Genomic DNA, 20,124 nt, shown 5'->3' on the forward strand with positions numbered 1-20,124 from the left:
ATCTTACCCCCCCCCCCTCTCTGATCCTTATAGGAGAGGAGGCGCTGACCATGTACATGGCTAAGAGCAAGCTGGACAGGAAACTGGCCAACGCCACACAGAACGTAGAAGCTCTCCATCAACTGGCCTCGTCCTACTTCATCGACCGCGACGGTACCATGAGGAAGCTGCATGAGATCCAGATCTCCACCAATGCCATAAAGGTTTGTGAAACAAATAAATACATATTTAAATACCAAAACAGTAAAATCGAACCCCCCAAAAGCAGAGCATATACTGTAAGATACAGAGTTATTGCATTAACATACAATTAACATAGAATCCACAGCAACAAACTTAAATAGTGAGCCCTTCAAAGGCATAATGTAACATATATAACATCAATTCACAGAATCATCTGACTGATGTGGGTGTATAAATGCATTAACTTGTTAGCAATTGAGAATGGGGTGGGGGAGTGAGGCTGGGCATGTACACCTCCTGCCTGCTGTGCCTACGAACTATCGCTGCGCTCGATAAGTGTCTAAACAGGCGATTAGCAATTCATTTAAAATTTAAATTTAAATCCCTTACATAATGCTATTCAATAGTCGATCCATCAACATTGCAATCACATAACTGACTTTCACCAAAACATATTTTCATAGATGTATACGGTATATAGACCTACATAGTACTGTAGACCAACATATGATTACCGGTACTGTATAACTGTGTGATGGTCACAGTGAGACGTGAAGCCTGATTTATAGTTGTACATCTTCTATTTTTGGTGCGTGACAGGCCAAACATAAATTAAGCCTGGGACTGCAGAGGATGGCAGCATCAGAATTGAACAGAAGGATGATGCCGACTCGGTAAACTACCTTTGCGTAATATTATTTTGCATCGAGTTAGCTGGTGTGACTCAGCAAAAACAAAGTGTTAGTATATTTGGAAAAGTTGTATTTAATGGTGGATATGCTGATACATATGGTGGATGCACTGTTTTGGAAGCACACAAAGTATCTGGTTCTGAAATGTGGGACTCACATTCATTGAAAGCAGACATTTTTCTTATACTGTTGTGGATGTAGTGGTAACAAGCAGGCTGTGATTGACTTGTGTGTGTTACATATGACAATATATTTATGATTTTATTGTTGCTACTTTGCATGGGCGTTGCAGTTATTGTATGAGGGTGGGACAAGTGCAGTGCTTTCTGGCTCCTGCAATTTAGTAAACAGAGCAAACGTTATCCTCATGGAGAAGAATGATGGATAATGGATGCTTTTGATTTAAAACCCATTCAGAAGATGGCTCTTCCGATAAATCTGACATTACTCCCATGGCTGATTGTATAGGCTAATCTACAAATTCGATTTTACATTAATGGATTCTAATTACATTGTAATGGAAAATGATTTAAGTAATCATTAAGCTAATTGCCATTCTTTACTGCTAAGTGATAATAATAAGTTATTCAAAGTAAATTCTACACTCAGTAACATCTGATATTGCAGCATAAATAAGAAGTGTCATGGCTGGTGTTCACTTGAAGCGAGTATGACAGTCCTCTCTGCTGGGTCGCCTGCTTGTGGGTCCTCAGATGCCTGCACATACGTTGGTGTGGTGTACCAACGTACGTGATCCACATACGTTGGTGTGGTGTGGGCAGAGAGTTGCGGTTAGTGGTGGTTGAGCCCCTTTTCCTCGCTTCTTGCGGTGCGGTGCGGTCGCTTTGTCTCTCTTGTTCCAAGCGCGCCTGTCAAGTACAGTACAAAATGCTCCCAATTGCTTGTGATGTGGAATTTCTTCAGATTGGCATTGTTACTGTCCTTGAAATGTTGATTTTGCCCGCCAGGGGCTCGCTGACCGTTCTTCAGCTGGGAGTGCAGGTTGGGGCTGCATTATTGTGGTCTTCACCCAGTCATGGGTGCAGGAATAGAGGGGACACCAAGATTTTTGTCCCATTACTTTCAGGTATTATGTAAAATGTGTTTATCAACATCTAAAACCAATCATGATAACTGTCAAGTGAATGACAGAAACATGCCTCAACGACATGCCTCAACCCCTTGCTTTTCCTGCACATCCACAAACAGTTGACTGATGAATTGGACTTGAATGAGGTGCCGAGAAGCTTTTGCTTTTGCCATGGCTCTTGTGCTGATTGATTGATTGATTGATTGATTAGTGGTTGTTATTGCCTATTGGATTTCACTATTGTATTAGATGACATTACTTATTACTTATCATGTGCTGTACCCTATTTATGCATTCGTTCAGAAGTATGTTATGTATTTTATTCGCCGACTGGCTAGTGGCTACATCGTTACAATGTTGCCATTGCTCTACTAGTCTGAGGCAGGTGGCACTTACAGAAAGACACAACATTTCAGTTCAAACCACAACAAATGATTTCATGCACACAATTTATCTCACAATACACTGCAAATAAAGTTATGTGTTTTTTAAATGCAGTGTTGCATGGAGTTCTTCTAACTTTCTAACTTCATTGTTGATATACTGCATACAGTATGTATCTACAGCATCAGCTAAAATGCACACCTGCACCCTCACACCTGCACAAACCCTCACAAGGCATCCAGTTCACCAGATACTTGTATGTACACCTGCGACCATCCCCCCTCCCCTTTCTCTCCCCAAGGAGGACCTTTCTGACTTTTTGTTGTCTTGAGTGACAGGTGGATGAAGAAGTCCTGGCAGACAAGACTCTGGATAGCAGGAAGTCAAGCATGACAAAATTAAGTGGAATTGACAATGGCTGCTGAGTCAGAGGAGAGGCGGTAGGGAGGGAAGAGGCTCCGCTCTGCATCAGATACACAGTCTCTGGAAGGCTGAGTGGACTGTCAGTCCACTAAGGAAAACTGATGAACCAGAAGCATATGTCGAGGTGTGTGTTTGATTGTGTGAGAGAAATAACTGGGAATGGGTTGAGTGGGTTGAATGAGTTGAATGAGTTTAGTGAGTGAGTGAGTGAGTGAGTGAGTGAGTGAGTGAGTGAGTGAGTGAGTGAGTGAGTGAGTGAGTGAGTGAGTGAGTGAGTGAGAGAGAGAGAGAGAGAGAGAGAGAGAGAGAGAGAGAGAGAGAGAGAGAGAGAGAGAGAGAGAGCGAGCGACTGACTGACTGACTGACTGAGTTGTAAGTGACAGAGAGTGAGCAAGTGCGTGAGTGAAATATTCGAAGAACAGCAGAACAAGCAACTTTTGTTTTTATTAAATATTGCACGGGCATTTTTCTGGGTCCATTTCTGCTGAGGAAAACAATAATTTAATGAACAACAACCCCTTGTTCATGAACAAAATAGTTTACTAGCTTCATCTTGAAGAATTCAGTGTACATTTTTGTGTCAATAAGTAGGAATTAGTAATGGACACACCAGACCAAGTGTGGAGTAGCAAACTCACATGTTCAGCTTAACATGCACAATAAGATACTCATACATTAGATAATAATATACTTATATGGAATAGATAATACAATACTGCATGATAAGATTCAATATTAATATACTCATAAATCATCTAAGGCAGGGGTCTTGCAACGTTTTTCAGGCCAATGACCCCTTAGCTGAGAGAGAGATAAAGCAGGGACCCCCACTACATATTTTATAAAATTATGTTGAAGATTAAACTTTATTAAACTGTTTCATGAATTTCATAGATAGCTTAGACTTGTTTTACAGCAATATCATCAGAGTATTTTCAGACATTTAAAACTCTCAGTACTTAGTAAACTTCACCTTATACGCTCTGTACTTTTTTTTACCCCTCTACACCAAACTTCTTTGCCGAAAATAGCTGATCTGCAAGCTCACAACATGTCGCAGTGCGACATGTTGTGAGCTTGTAGATCTGCTATTTTCGGCTAATGTTCTCCTCAGATTATAGGGATGCTAGGGTTCAAGTGGTTAATGTAAATCAAATGAAAGGTTCCTATCACACAAAGATGTGGCGGCCCCCTGCAACTCTGAGGACCCCCCAGGGGTCCCCAACCCCCCTTTGAAGACCCCTGATCTAAGGCTAAACTTGCCTCTTGACTATAAATAGGTAAAACAGCATAAATTACAGTTCTCCTCCTGCCACGAAGACACTGATCAGAACATGCAGTGGAAGCAGAGTCTGGCAAAGTGAGGATCTATACAAACACACAGAGAACCAGGGCTTTGCTCCTCTAATATTGATTCAATATGGCTATGAGACCTGCTTTGGAGGGCAAAAGCGCGGTCAGGAGTAGAAAACACGCACACATCGATAGGGCAGAAATATATTAGACATTTCCTGTCTGCAAGTAAGTAGATTGAAAGTAAGATTCACTTTGTTTTAGTGGATTATTATTTTCCAAGGTGAATGGAATTTTAGCCTACCCTACGAGGCGTTGATATTATGACAGGAAACCGGTTTCACATTGTCGATTACCTTAAGCCAGTGGTCACCAACACTTGTCCTTGAGGTCCCGTAACCCTCTATGCCATGGTGTGTTTTTATCCTCCTATGAAATAAGTACAGATGTATAATGCTACTGCTGCTGCTACAACTCCTACAAGTATTGCATCGTTTTTATATCTCATATATAATGTTATAACACATTTTAATCATGTCTAAATCTACTTTTTATTTTATCATACTCGTATGCAGTCGAAAATATATTGTGTTTGAGGCTCAACAAATTATTAAAATGGACCCAATAAATGATTGAATCAAGCAATCTTTTTTTATGGCTTAAATTACCATAACAATAAAACTGAATATATTGTTTCAAGTTCAAATTTGTGTTGCTAAGCATATCTTCTGCCTAAGTGAATTTATTTGAATATTCCATAATCTCTCAACATTCTTGTTCTCAGAAAAATAGAAGAACTAGCATGCCAAGAAAATACGGCCACAACCAGAGCGATTTAGCAGTGGAATCACTGCACACAAAACATTCACATTGAGATTAAATGCCTGTGCCAGTGCACGACCTTGTGATTCCCAGTAAAAATACAATATTCTGTTCATCAGTGAGCAATTCGAATAATTCCCTTTGACATTTATTTTTATTACGGTTCCATATGCAGGCTGCAGATGGCATTTTGTTTGAAATGGTATATTTTGAAAAATCTTGAGCGTACCGAGTTTTAATAAATCCAATATCGATCCATAAGGGCAGTGAACATACCTTATGTATTTTCTAGATATTGTATGACTGTAAATAAGAGTGTTTATAGGAACACAACTATCTGAAAGGATGCTCTCCGTCTGTGTGTCCATGTGCGTGTGCACACACACAGGTGCATACGTATGCACATTTCTCTGTGCCTTGACTGTGTTGTTGGGGGTAAGCACATGCCTCTGTGTGTCTATCAGATTGACGTTAAACGTGTTAAAGGATAGCCTGAGAACATCCAGTGCCTGGCTGCATTTATCAGAGCTTTCATCCTTGCTGTGTCCCCTCCTGTCTCCCCTAGCTTTAGCTCTGCTTAAGAGGTCTAAGCTACATGCAAACGTTAATCAAACCAAGACATATCCCTGCTGCCCTGGTGACGCCCTGAGCAGAATTTCAGCCTCGTTATTTCTCTAAGATCCCACACAGGGCTTTAACCATCTGAATTGGGCTGTTGTTGCTTTTCCCCCTTTATATTTCGAATAATAAGGCATCAAGCCTAAGGGTGTTAGGATAAGAAGTGCCATAATTCCCAAACAAGCACTTGTTTGTGTATGTTTGTGTCTGTACGTGTGCGTATGCATGTATGCGTGTGCGTGTCCATGCCATGTATGTGTGTGCGTGCCCCCCCCCCCCCCTCGGCTGCCACCGCCGCCGCCGCGGGGAACAGGTGAAAAAAAAGTTGCGGACAGACTTGGTTTGCTTCCATAATGGTGTATTTCATCATCGTGCATCGAACTCAGTATGCAGCTCTGCCAGACCAAGAAAGTTCCTATTATCTGGTAGGGTGGAATTATGGCCATGGAAAGCAAGGTTTCATTCCAAAAGACGACAGACTACTGTATTATCTTTGAATATGTATATGCATTGTAGCCCACCGTCAATGGCATTTTATGTTCTCAAGAACTTTTTCATCTTGCGCCAGCTATCAACGTTTTATTAGAACTTTTATTAGCACTTCTTTTATTAAATGAATGGGCAAAGACGAGTCCATGAACACATCAAAACACATCACCGGCGGGAGAAAGTCCGCAACATAGCCGTTCCAACAAGCTAAACTCTAAGCTAAATTCTATCATTTAGAATGGAAAATAATCATCACCACTTCCCCTTGTATATGAGTTACTGTATTCTGTAGATGCAGGATTTGAGCTTAGGGCTAGAGATAAACTAGGGAAAAGTAGCCTAATCAGTTAGGCCATGTGAATAATGTTGATGTGATTTTAAATATTGTCACCTTCCTAAAATAATGGCCTACGTAATCTCTTGAGGAAAATATTTTTGCCTAAATCAGCTCTTCATGACACTGGCCACCTCTGTTAAAATTGCATAATATCCTTATTGAAAAGGATCATGCCCCAGAGTAGGCCTATCACAAAGACAATGTGACTTAGGGGGAAAATGGCCTAAGTCTGGAGTAAGTCACTTACTCCATTAATAATCTGAGTCAGGTTTACAATTGCCTAAGTCAAAACTCAAATAGGCCTCAGTCATTTCCTCTTGTGTTACATAACTGACAGACAGCGTTATTTGTATGTCAATAGTCATATATTGCTATAAACTTTTTGGGTAAAGTGATGGTCGAGCATCTGCGGGTTTCGGTGCGTCAGTGACTGAGGGCTCCGACTGTCGGTCAGTCGGGGGCCCCCTGAGGGTGGGGCCCATTTCAATTAAAACGGGTGAAACATAGCTAAGGCCGCTATTGCGTGCTCATACATCTGTATGTGAAAGTGCCAGTGATGAATATGACTGTACGACAATTCTTAAAACCTTGACCTATCCTTGATTTCTTCCCTGGCCTGGTGCATGATGGAAGGGTAATAATATCACATTCAGAGTTGGCTAATCCAGAAATCAAGTAATCAAGATTAATGCTAATCTGATAAAACATTTGTGTCATAATCAATCACAGTAGCTGTGATTAATTATGAGTAATGACCATTTTGTATATATGCCGATTTTCTATATATTGTGGGAACTCAAAGCTAAACTAGAAAAAAGTGCTCCTCGGAGCACAGGTCTCCGCCAGGTCACGTCGTTATTGTGGCCTCCTGGTGGCGCTATAATAGGACAATGTGAAAAGGGTGGCATTTCTTCCTCTGCCTAGTGGGAATGAGCGTGCATTCATGATTTGAGGCATTTTGTTGCAAAAATGTGTTTTGCTAAATTAGACCTGCTGGTGGCGCTATAACAGTTATTGTGGCCTCCTGGTGGCGCTATAATAGGACAATGTGAAAAGGGTGGCATTTCTTCCTCTGCCTAGTGGGAATGAGCGTGCATTCATGATTTGAGGCATTTTGTTGCAAAAATGTGTTTTTCTAAATTAGACCTGCTGGTGGCGCTATAACAGGGCAATGTGAAAAGGGGGTCATTGCGTCCTTGGCCTAGTGGGAATGTGTGTGCAAATTTTCACGGAAATCACACACTGCGTTCATGATTTGAGACATTTTGTTCAAAACGGACCAATCCTGCCAACTTTGGAAGCCAACCTTAGCCAATCAGGATGTAATATGAAATATCGGACAGATCCGTCTTGATCACATGACTATAGAGATACTGTGTACCGATTTGCGTGATATTTGGATAAAATCTGTAGGAGTAATATCCAAAAATGTGTTTTGCACAAATCGGCCTCCTGGTGGCGCTATAACAGGCCCATGTGAAAAATTTGGGGCAGAGGTTCTGCTGTGGCATCGAGGGAGTGTGTGTGTGCAGTTTCACAGCGACTGGGGCAACGGTGGCGGAGATTAGCTGGTAACAGACAGAAGGACGGACGGACGGACGGACACACACACGGACGGACGGACGGAGGGTAAAACATACTCTCTCGCCATGCCTTCGGCCTGGCGGAGACAATGATGGAAGATATACTGTATGTGCATATTACATTTGTTTATGGCAATTATAAAAACAAAGCATGCACCCTTGGTTGTGCTGCTGAAGTATAGAGGGATAATAGCAAGGTGTATTAACTAGCGTACTTACAGTAGTGAGAATGGAAGTGAGCAGGGAATGGTGTGTCTGTGTCTGTGTCTGTGTCTGTGTCAGTGTCTGTCTGTGTGTGCGTGTGTGGCGATCTAATTTTTAGTCACATAGTAACAGAGGCGCTCTGTTACAAATGTGCACGCTAATAATATTGTACCTGACATTAGTTGATTAAAATAGATTTAAAAAAATGTTCTTAATTCCATAAATTAATCATCCCGAATTAATGCGCTAATGTGTAGCTTGTCCATGACCCTGAACATGTCTCATGCCGAGTATGTGTCGAGTACCTATATGAGACCTTGTTAAGTAGAAACTGCTCTTCCAGCTTTATCCTGATTCTTGCCAGTGTGAGAACAGGGAACTTTTCTCTAAAATTGAAGGTGGAAAAAACTGGAAGGCTCCACAGAATTCTCACCCAGCTTTTCACACCCAATACGCCCACACACTTGTCCTCATCACAGCCAGAAGAAGGCCCGCTTTCAGGACACTGAGGAAGAGTAGCGTCTTCCAAGGCACATGCAGTGTGCTCAAACCAGGAGCTGATGTTTGCTTACAGCAGGAGGTTGTGGAGTGGCTGGTTGTCATTCCAGGTTTTCTCACACACTTGGCCATGAAGAGTCTGAAATTTTCTTTGACTTCCTGCAATATCACCCACTCCACTTCTCAGACTGACAGAGACATCTTCACAGTCAAATGCAAGAACACCTGGAGCCACTATAGATTATACAGTATATAATATATACAGTGTGTATATGTATATATACTGTGTGTGTGTGTGTGTGTGTGTGTGTGTGTGTATATATATATATATATATATATATATATATATATATATATATATATATATATATATATATATATATATATATATATATATATATATATACATATATATACATATATATATATATACATATATATACATATATATATATATATATATATATATATATATATATATATATATATATATATATATATATATATATATATATATATATATATATATATATAATTATTATTCTTTTAGCATCTTGCTAAATCCGTCAAAAATTAAATCCGGTGTATTTACATTACATTGATATGTATTGTTTGTTAATATGCAGTGTCCCGTCTAAATAAACAAATAAAGTAAAGTTAAGTCACTACGTGCCGCACTGCGAGCTTGTGCATGTGCTATTTTGGAACATTTTTTAAAAAATCTTGAAACTGTGAGAACTACTGATTTAGAAGGCATTTCTATAATCGGCCTCAGGTCTTAATGGGTTAACCCAGGTTTGTAAAATTGTCCAGTCCCATTTAACCAAATGAACTCCAGCATCCCTATTCTGAGGGGAACCTTCTCAAAAATAGCCGATATACAAGCTCACAATGCGTTGTGAAGTTTGTAGATCGGCAATTTTTATATATACAGTATATAAGAGATTTGGTGTAGATGGGAAAAAACTGTTCAAGTACAGTACAACTCAGGTCCGTTTCACAAGACCAGAGGGTTTAAGTGGTTAAAACCAAGGATATTTAAAGTCCCATTCCACACGTCCAATGTGTGGTTTAAATCCTCAGAAAAATCATTATCTGAACAATAAATGTGAATGACTAGTATTTTTCTCCCCCAGTAATGTCCCTAAAGTAGCTTTGCATTACCTTTTCCTTTGCTTTATTTTTGCCCTCATTTAGTATTCCATATATGCTATGAATTATGCATATGTTTGATCCACCAGAACAATAGCTAATCCAAGCGAATATACACCAAACGCACCGAGGGAAACAACAAGGCAGTCACTTTCTCGATGACTGCCTTGTTGACGGGTTATGGGGGAGCGCTTCAATTGCGCTTGTTTTGTTTCCCTTAATGTCCCTGCATATGTCCTCATTGCATAATGCTGCATCGTGAGGCTCTGATTGGCGAGTGGCCGAGTGCATTTGTGACATAACACCACTTCGGAACTGTGTCAGACCACTTTTCAGTTAGTGGTAATCTGAGATATGCAGACTCTGCAGAGTAAAAAAAATACACCAGGACTTGCATGATTAAGCTTCAAAAACATAATGGCCACACAAAAATATATATTTTTGGTGGAGTGGGTCTTAAAATTGAAGCAAACCACCAATATAATGGAACAAATATAATTCATAAATGGCCGGTGTAATTTGTACTGTAAAAATCAAATAAGTTCAAGTTAATGACAAAAGACTGCTTGGTTTCTTTCTTTTTCTGTAGAAGTTGTATTCTCTAGTCTTACCGGTATATATACAGGTGAGCAAAACATGCAACAAGAACTGACTATAAAACAGTTTGTAGACAAACAAACCAACAAACACTCTAGCAAACAGACAGGTATAAATACACTTGGAACTAACAAGACATGGTGAACACACATTTTCAAGTGGGCCCTGATCCAGAAAAGGTTGGAAATCACTGGAGGATCTATTTCGTCTGTCTGTCTAGATTGTTTAAGAATGAAAGTGAAATACCCACTGGAACATTTTAATGGAGAGAAAAATATATATGTTTTTGTGTGAATCATTTAAGTTATAATCATACTAGGAAGGTTGTCTGTGGATATGAGTAGCTGTGTGTGTGCGGGTGCGTGTGCGTGTGCGTGTGTGTGTGTGTGTGTGTGTGTGTGTGTGTGTGTGTGTGTGTGTGTGTGTGTGTGTGTGTGTGTGTGTGTGCACGTGTGTGTGTGTGTGTGTGGGGGACAGCATGTTTCACCAGGACATCCCTAGTTAAATGAACCTGGTGCAACATAATTAACACTTCTTCAAAAATGCAGACTGGGGAGAGAAGAGTCACACAGACACTGACATAATTCACAGTCTGTTAAACACGCACGCACGCACGCACGCACGCACGCACGCACGCACAGTGCAGCTACTGGACGTGCTGGCCTAGCATGACATTGTGACCTTACAGTATGGGGGATCCCAGCAGTACAGTACCTAATTTGTCAGTTTGATTACATCACAGTAAAGTATTTTAGTGGACAGATAAATCAGTGAAACCATCAAAATATATTCTCTCATTAATCTGCACTGAGTTTTATATTAGAATGTAATTCCTTTCACTGCAAAAATCTTTATTCGTCTTTCAGTCAGTCCAAGCCATTTTTTACACATCTATGGTGCTTGTTCAATTATCACCCCATCACCGCAGTAGCTTCAAGGACTTATGCAGTAATTGGGACTGACCACTAATATGTCTAACTTATTATTGGTCCATGTGGTTTTCAAGTAGGAAAATATAACGGTGCCAAATATAACGTTGCTGTCGGTGGGTGTAAACCTTGTATGTCCAAAACTTTTACTTTTCAGGAAATGGAAAAAAGAGCCGGTGCCCCAATGGATCCAATGTAGTGCATATTTAGCGGTGTTAAAGGTAGGGTAAGTGATATATATATATATATATATATATATATATATATATATATATATATATTTTTAAAGGTTAAAGTACGGTACTATATTCTGATAGTAATCATTGCTACAGAGTGTTTGTTCGGTCACAGGGGTCTCTCCAGCTCTTTAGTAAACAGAATATAGTACATTTTCAGGTAGGTGACAAAATCTAAGCCAATCAGGAGAGAGCATTGAAAATGCATTTTCTGTTTAATAAAGTGCTGGAGAGACCTGGGAGACTCCTTTTACTGAACAAACACTCTATAGCAATGAGTACTATCAGAATATAGAGCTATTTAACACTTATTTGAACAAAAGTAAATCACTTACCCTACCTTTAATACTTTTCATTGGTTCAATATTTACAAGACCCAGAGACAAACTTAACCACTTTCACTTTTCACTTTAAAAAAATACAAATCTACAAGCTCACAACGTGCTCTGAGCTTGTATATCGGCTATCTTTTATCGGCTACTTTTATGTGACGCTGTAGTATGACGAAGTAGGGCATTCATTTACGGAGGGGGGGGGGGGGGGGGGGGGAGTAAGAAGTTGAATTATGGAGATACAAGGTTTCTGCCCGACGGCAACGATAAGGAGAATCACCCTTCCCTCTCATGCTGCTGATAGAATGGAACAGCAGGATAAAGTGTGTCTATGTGTGAGACTGAGGCTGGTGGCTGCACACGAGTGCTCCTGCTGAGGGGGTCATTTAAGAATGAAAATAAGATACCCAGTGGAGCATTTTAATGGAAAAAGAAAAAAATTATGTTTTCCCAGTGGATGTTATTGTGTAGCAAAGGTAGGGTTTTATTATGCAAGGGGGGAGGAGGGTAAGAGCTGTGTGTGTGTTTGTGTGTGTGCGCGCGCACACGTGCGTGCATAGCATAACTGTACAGTACGTGTGCATGCATAATATGTATGACTAAGTGGTTCTTGACTGTAAAGTGTGTGCAGACTGTGTGTAAAGACGCATGGCGTGCATGTGTGTGGACGTGCACATTGCTTGTGCGAGCATGCATGTGCGTGATGCTATTGTTGAGTGTGCTTACCGCATCGTTCACAAGGTCACCTCCCCATAGTCACTGGGCTGATTTACAGCGGGACTCAATATGCAGATTTCCTGATCGTGCTGCAGCGTGGGTGGTGTCAGTGTGACAGTCACAGCTACAGTACTCGATCTCATCCTACATTTCATAGCCAAGTCATTTGTTAGGCCTGTGTGAGAGTTGAGGAAATTCTATATGGCAGTTGTATCTTTCCACTCAAACAGAGAGCGTCTCCTTTCAAACCCCAATGGTTCTAATCAGCCCCCCGCCCACAGGAGTGGCCCAATTCTCTCACAACTTGCTACAAAAATCCCTCATGAAAAACTATATAATCTCCTACCTTTCATTTTCAACCTTCACATGTGTCTCCTTCTCTAATAATCAAAAAGTGCTATATATTTCATCTCGCAATTTACTTCCGGATGGTTCGTTTTGCACTTTTTTGGCCACATCGGTCACGGGAAAGAAATAAGCGCTGCCGTGGTCTATGGAAACGAGCCCAAAAGTGCACCCAAATAAGACCAAAATCGCTTATACAAACAGTCAGACCTGGCAACGCAGCCTACGCCAATCATGCGTGAGAGATCTACAAGCTATGGGGCAGAGACGCCACCGTATCTTAGCAACAACTACAGCGCTCACTCTCATTGGTCGTGTCACGCTAAGAGCAGTCTCCAGACAATGGCATCGCAGACAGCTTGCTGTTACTGCTGGAGCCATCACAGCCAGTCCCAGCGACGACGGACAGGGCGCTGTGATAGCTGCCATGTCGCTAACGCTAACGTGGTTGTCATGCCTGCAGCGGCTGTGCAATCACTTTGTCAACAATGCACGTTCGTGTGGTGAATGTCAATATTGCTGCTCAGTTAGTCCATTGTAGATGGTGTATGTTTGTGTGTGTCTTCTGGAGAACTATGTAGCTCCACAGCAACTACAGTAACTAACGTAATGGCAGGACCGCCCCGTGCAACGCATGTTAGGCTGCATTATGGTCATGTAGTAATTTCAGATAATTTCGCTCCGATTACAGCAGTGCTTATCAACCCTTTCACGCCACCCCCGCCCCCCCCCCCCAAATAAACGTACTTGATCTGGGGACCCCCCCATTCTGTTTGACTCCGTTCCACAAGTATATATTGTGAAAATAGCCGATCTACAAGCTCAAAACGCCTCACGTTGAGAGGCTTTGTAAGCTTGTAGATCGGCTATTTTCTACATGATTGCCTCTTTCTTACATTCTTTGACAATGTGGCCCATGTTTTCATAGTATAGTTTGTTGACTACTTTTGTTGCAGAAATGCTCATTTCCTTTACTTTACTTTTTTTATTGTCTCCGCCAGGCCGAAAGGCATGGCGCAAGACTATGTTTCACCCCCTGTCCGTCCGTCTGTGATAGCTAATCTCTCACATCGTTGACTTGATCTCAGCAAAATAACAGCCCGATGAGTCAGTGAGAGCTGGATAAACGAGGTAAAATGTGTCAAAAGGAGTCTGTACGGCTGTCGATAAATGAACACATGACGTCGGTGGGAGAGGAGATATTGTGTCTTTTGGACAAACAGCAGCGTCGTGCTGATGTTTGTTGTGTGAAGCAGCTTAATGTCAGAGTGTTTGTGTTGGAGCGCCTCAGTGCGGCTGCAGAGTTCATGTGCAACCTCTTCCAGAGAGAGACAGAGACACTAGAAACTCTGCTGGGGAAAAAAAACACTGCTGGGCATTGACTTTCATATGGACATTGATCTACACACTGCAGGTATATCTGCTACACACACAACATCAAACTACACACTGCAGGTATGATGCAGCGTTTGCATTACAGCCAGCATGCCAGCGTAGTTCCCATATGCTTTCAAGGTGGGCTAAACCATATGGACCCCATGTCAGCAATGTCAGCGGCATCCACTTCAGTCCCAACTGCGATGCCCATGCAGGCTATAAGTAGCTTCTACCTGGCCCTTAGGTGGGCCCCAACTACCCATGTTTATGTGGGACCAAGGCGGGTCCTACCTGGGTTTGCCCATGCAGGCTTTAACTGGGTTCTACCTGGGCCCTAGGTGTACCCTAACCAACCACAGTGCAGTGCCCATCGCTCCAATTGTTGTGACGTCAGGGCTCTCAATACTGCACATTGGTGGAGGAGGAGGGGCCGCAGGGCGACCGCACACATCGCTGAACCAATGGTAGCCCACGGATGTTTCCTCTGGGGATTTACAATCTGCCCCTCTATGCCACATATCATCCGCACTACAGGGTCTTCACTGACCGAGCCACGGCCCCACTGACCCTCATGACGCTACGCCACTTATATGAGTTGCCAAGTGGCCGCGGGCGCTACGTGGGCGTGGCCGCGGGCTAGACGCGAGCCCCCGCGTAGCGGGGGCGAGCTTCTAGTATTTCCAATTGAAGGTGAAGCCGCATGAACGAAGTCTATTGTGAAATCCAACAGCAAGAAGAAAAAGAACATGCTTGCTTTCTCTTCTCTGCTGTCCCTGAAGCCCTCAGGCACATCCAAACCCCTAGTCAGGCGAGAGCCCTGTGATCCTCTCTGTCCTCCTTCTCCACCCCCTCCTTCTCCAGCCCCCCCAAAAAACGTGTCTTGTAAGACTTAGTAGAAGCGGACCTGAGATGCAACTGTACTTAGACCGCTCTACACCAAATCTCTTTGCCAAAAATAGCTGGTTGTGGCTCATTCTGAGTTTGTAGATCTGCTAGTGTTGGCTAATGTTACCCCCAGAATATGGATGCTGGGGTTCAATTGGTTAAGCAGTATCCCACCTTTCAACACCACACCCTCAATGACCGGACCTGTTTATACAGATGGTTCGGGACCACCCTTTATAACCCTAACAAAAGGAGTAACACCTTCCTTACCCTCAGGCTACTTAGATCAAGACAACATGTACATGTAACTTAGTTACAAAGGCATTACTAAATCTACAACATGTAACTTTGTAGATTTAGATTACAAGTAAGACGCGCGAACGCTGGAAGCGAACGCAGCTCGAAAATATTGTGTATTTACGACGGACTCTGTGTGTGTGTGTGTGTGTGTGTGTGTGTTTGTGTTTTGACTGTAGCTGCACTCTGGCGCCCTCTGTCGGCCGCACCCAGGCAGTGCACTGCACACAGACACACAGACACACAAGCCGAGCAGACTTTCATAGTAAGCTCCACTTGGGCGGAGGCGCGCCCTTCCGCGTTCGCAATTACTACAAAAACACTTAAGCCTTAGTTTATACTTGGGCTAATCGAAAATAGCTGATCTACTACTGTACAAGCACGTCACAATGGAGCACTAGTGTGCTTGTAGATTGGCAATTCTCATCAAAGTATCAGAGTACAATAGGGCAACATGTTACAATAGTATGGGCTTGGAGTGAATGGAGTAGTGAAATAACATATTAACACATATTATAGTCATTTTACTGGTTCTCAAACATTTTCTTGTCAAGGACTCCCAAAAATAAATGTAGCCTATTTGACCCCCAAGAGAAGACTTTTCATAATGTTTTGAAAATAGCAGTTGTACAAGCTCACAAAGCATCACACTGTGATGCATTGTGATGCATTGTGACCCTGTATTATGTATTTTCAAATAGCCCCAGCCCCAGACCCCACTTTGAGAACCGCTGTTCTAAGGCATAAGGATTGACCCACGTTTCAACTGCACTAACCAACTCTTGGGCAAACTGCCTCTAATTACTGTAACTAAAGTCATGTTCATCCCCCACAAGCAGCAAAGCTGATTTTGCAAAGAAGTGGTGATTGAGTTATTCACTTGACAGAGGCACTGACTATTGTATTTAGGGATATCCCAAAGGCGAAGTTTTTTTTCTCACCATTACAAAGGCATTACTAAGTTACATTATATCACACATTATTTTGGAAATGTCATCCAATGACATACGTGTGTAAAACTTCAACAGGGAAAGGTGAACTACTGTAGCAGGCATCTATGTCATTGTAATTCCTCAAGCGTTCAAGGGATCGTTTCTATCATCCCGTGACTGTGACTTCAGATGCAGTTGCAGTCATTTGGTTTATACTGTAGTAATACTGTAACAATAGAGATGAGGGCATAGCAAACGTCCTCTGAGATATTCCCAGGCATGGGAGAGTTACTTGGGAACATGTCCCTTAATTTCCATGTAGCCAGAAATAGCAAGTTATTAAGAGAATGGCAGGTGATGGGCAGATTAGGACGGCTTAGCAGAGGCGGTCCCTTGATGAAGACACTCCATCATCCTATAGCGTTCCTCCCTGTCCCCTTTGCCCTCCTTAAGCCCGATTTGTACTTTGGCGTACGTCGGTGTCGGATGCCAGAAATAGACGATCTACAAGCTCTCAACGTGCCGCGGATGCGTCGTGTTGTGAGCTTGTGGATCGCCTATTTTTGGCATGCGACACTGACGCACGACGGAGCATAAAAGAAGCATCGTTCTCTACGTCCCTCGAGTTCCTTCTCTCACAAGCCCCCTTATAGATAGTTTCAACATTCTGTTGTTGCTAGGAGACGTGAAAACCAACATCCTGTCAAATGTTTGCACCACTAGAGAAATAAACAAAACATAGATTACAAAACTGACACAGCCTCCCTGCCCAGTCTTTAGCTATTGATAGTAACAGTGTTGGAAAAAGTACTCCGATCTTTTCTTTTTCTTTAACTGAAGTAAAAGTAGCATTACCAATGTATACTTCTATTCCACAACATCTAAGGCAAGTATTGTACTCCACTACAATTATTTGAACATCTTAGTTACAAGTTACTTAGTAGATTTAGATTATTACTATTAAAAAAACACTTACGTATGCCCTAGTTTATACTTGGGCTAATCGAAAATAGCCATGTGAGCTTGTAGATCGGCTATTTTCATCAAAGTATCAGAGTACTAGTTTATGATGTCAGTAAGGTGGCGTCAGGCATCTCCATATATGGGCATATATATTTGAGTTTCTCAAAGATTTACTATCTCTTTGAAGCTTGTTACTTGTGCATCTATTTTTGGGTGTAGGTGGAGCAGAAATGACAGGCCTCTTACAGGTTGTAAAACAGATGGCTACAGGTAGGCATTGAAATTAAGTCATTACTACATGTACTGTATATAAATCAGTCATCTAACATTATATCATCCACAATCGATAGGTTGAATAGTAATACGTTATTAAATGTAAATTGATAAAATAACACCTTAGTGAGGCTGTTTATATTACACCGTTTTATTTACTTCATCATTCTTCATCAATTGTATGAACAAAACAATGCGGTCAGTCAATGCACATTTGACATTATGAATTATAGCTGTGATCCTTCCCACTCTCTCTAACTTTTAGGCCATGAATCCACTGAAGACCTGTAAAAAAAAGGGTATTAGTTGTTTTGTTATACATTTCCTGTGAAAGAGCTCATGACCCAAAACAGGGATCTGACCTTGTTTTAGCATCCAGCACCGACTTGTTCTCAAGTTGATATTTCAACTTTGCCTGAAGTACAGGACCTATCGATGTCTCCAGAACGTTGGGTTTTCAGTGGATACACAGCCTTATTTATGAGAAGAGAGTCTAAGGTTTCTCATGTTCTTATTTCAAATGTATAAAGTAATATAAATATTATAAATACATTTTTGACTTACAGTAGGAACAGTTAGCAATGTCAGTAAACTTTTTTCAAGATTTTGTATTCATTTATTTTATTTAAATCATCAACATAGCTTATATGAAAAGTACAAAACTGCAAAGTACATTTCCTCTATACTTGCCAGAAGAAAAATATAGCTCATATAAGTCATACAATTCAACTCTATTGTGTGTCCCAGAGCTGTACTGTTGCTTTGGTCAGCATAATTCATCACTGAGATGAACACGGGCATTGTCATTTTTCCCGGGGAACAACTTTATGAACCTCCACACTGTAATGCACATGCGCTGGGATGGGGATGGAAAAATCATTCACCGTTGCCTCATAAAGATTTTCCAAGAATTACAATATGAATTACTGTACAAAATGAGAAATTTACATTGGACAAAGCAACAGAATGGCCCTGGGACTTGTTTTAACAAGTTTTTTGTTTTGCTTTGGCAAGACTAATCATACTTGTGAGCAGTGTTGTGCGAGTTCACAACTTCACAAGAGCTAGCTCAAAGTTCTGTTCACATAGATTCAAACTAGAAAGGGGCTCTCTGCAGAGCGCATATTTGGATATCAGCTAGACGTGCGCATGCTGAACTGACAGACGATTCTGCAGGCTGCTGTCTTCTCTGTGTGTTGAAGTCCAAGTTGCCATGACGGTAGGGCTTTTGGTGGTTCCGTGGGCCTTGGTTCAGTGTGTCAGATGGGAACGCAGTGTAGATCCTGCGGCAAAGACATTTGTAGGACTCAACCACAGTGATGGTGATTTATCGCCGAGGGTAGTGGATGCAATTCTAATAGATTGTAGAATCATAGCATGTTACTAAGGTAACATAGCAGGGAGTCCTTGCTTCAGGAGAGGAGGTTACGCATGTCTGGTCACAGACGAAGATAGTAGAAGAGTTGGGTCACTGCCAGCTGAATTGGACTTGATCCAATGATGCATCATATTGTATGCTACCTTGCTACCTTTAGCTGCCTTTAGCAACCTTTGAATACATTGTGAGTTCAATGACACTTGTATATGAAGTGCATTAAATATGATTACAACGTACACATTAATTCAAATGTATTCCAATTTCCTGAGGCCAAAGTGTCTGTCAAAGAAACACGATGTTGGACATCAAGGCCTTCCAATTTGCTGTTGGCTTAGTACTCCAGGTGCTTAATCAGATAAGAGCAATAAAACCCCTAAAAAGGGAGATTGCCTTGTCTTGGTGGGTGGATAGACCGGTCCAGAGAATTGAAAGTGTTATTTCAAACCAACACAGGATTTGTGGGTTAATGGCCTGGTGTTTATAGGGAGAAAGAAAGGAAACAAGGCCATCTAAGGGTCCAAATGTCCTTCAATGGACATAATATGTAGTGATATGTAATCTGTCTGTCTGTCTGTCTGTCTGTCTGTCTGTCTGTCTGTCTGTCTGTCTGTCTGTCTGTCTGTCTGTCTGTCTGTCTGTCTGTCTGTCTGTCTGTCTGTCTGTCTGTCTGTCTGTCTGTAGTGTGTGTCAAGACAAGCATACTACAATTTCAATATTACTTTCAACTTTATGGGGATTATAAAATGTATGTGTGTTGTCAAATTGACGTAGCTTTCTAATGATACCCTCATTATTTCAAAAATTAAGACATTTGATATCTCAAATTGTGAAACTGTACTTGGAGGGGAAAAACAAAAAACAAACAGCCCCAACGTTTGTACTGGTAAAGACATCACATGTGAGCAGCTCACACTGCCTATCCAAAGTAAACCGTCTGACATGTACACACGTAACATATTATTTCCTGCTCAGAGGAAACCATTCAGCATCTTACACTATAATAGTAATATAGAACTGCCCACAAATACAAACCACAAGATTAAAGGGGAAAAAATATACCCTGAGCATCAAATGGATGCATGACTGCTGTGCTGA

The 20,124-nt window shown here is 41.5% G+C and overlaps 1 protein-coding gene across 1 annotated transcript in view; it reads left to right on the forward strand.

Annotated features, from left to right (window-relative positions):
• Positions 1-20,124, forward strand: part of brinp1 (bone morphogenetic protein/retinoic acid inducible neural-specific 1) — a 142,741-nt gene that overhangs the window by 82,567 nt on the left and 40,050 nt on the right. The window contains exon 4 of the mRNA XM_084047805.1: positions 34-203. Within this exon, the coding sequence (XP_083903931.1) occupies positions 34-203 (170 nt within the window). The remainder of the gene's footprint in view (positions 1-33; positions 204-20,124) is intronic.

The sequence above is a fragment of the Gymnoscopelus microlampas genome (genome assembly GCF_963454915.1).
Source record: "Gymnoscopelus microlampas genome assembly, chromosome: 21".
Taxonomy (NCBI): domain Eukaryota; kingdom Metazoa; phylum Chordata; class Actinopteri; order Myctophiformes; family Myctophidae; genus Gymnoscopelus; species Gymnoscopelus microlampas.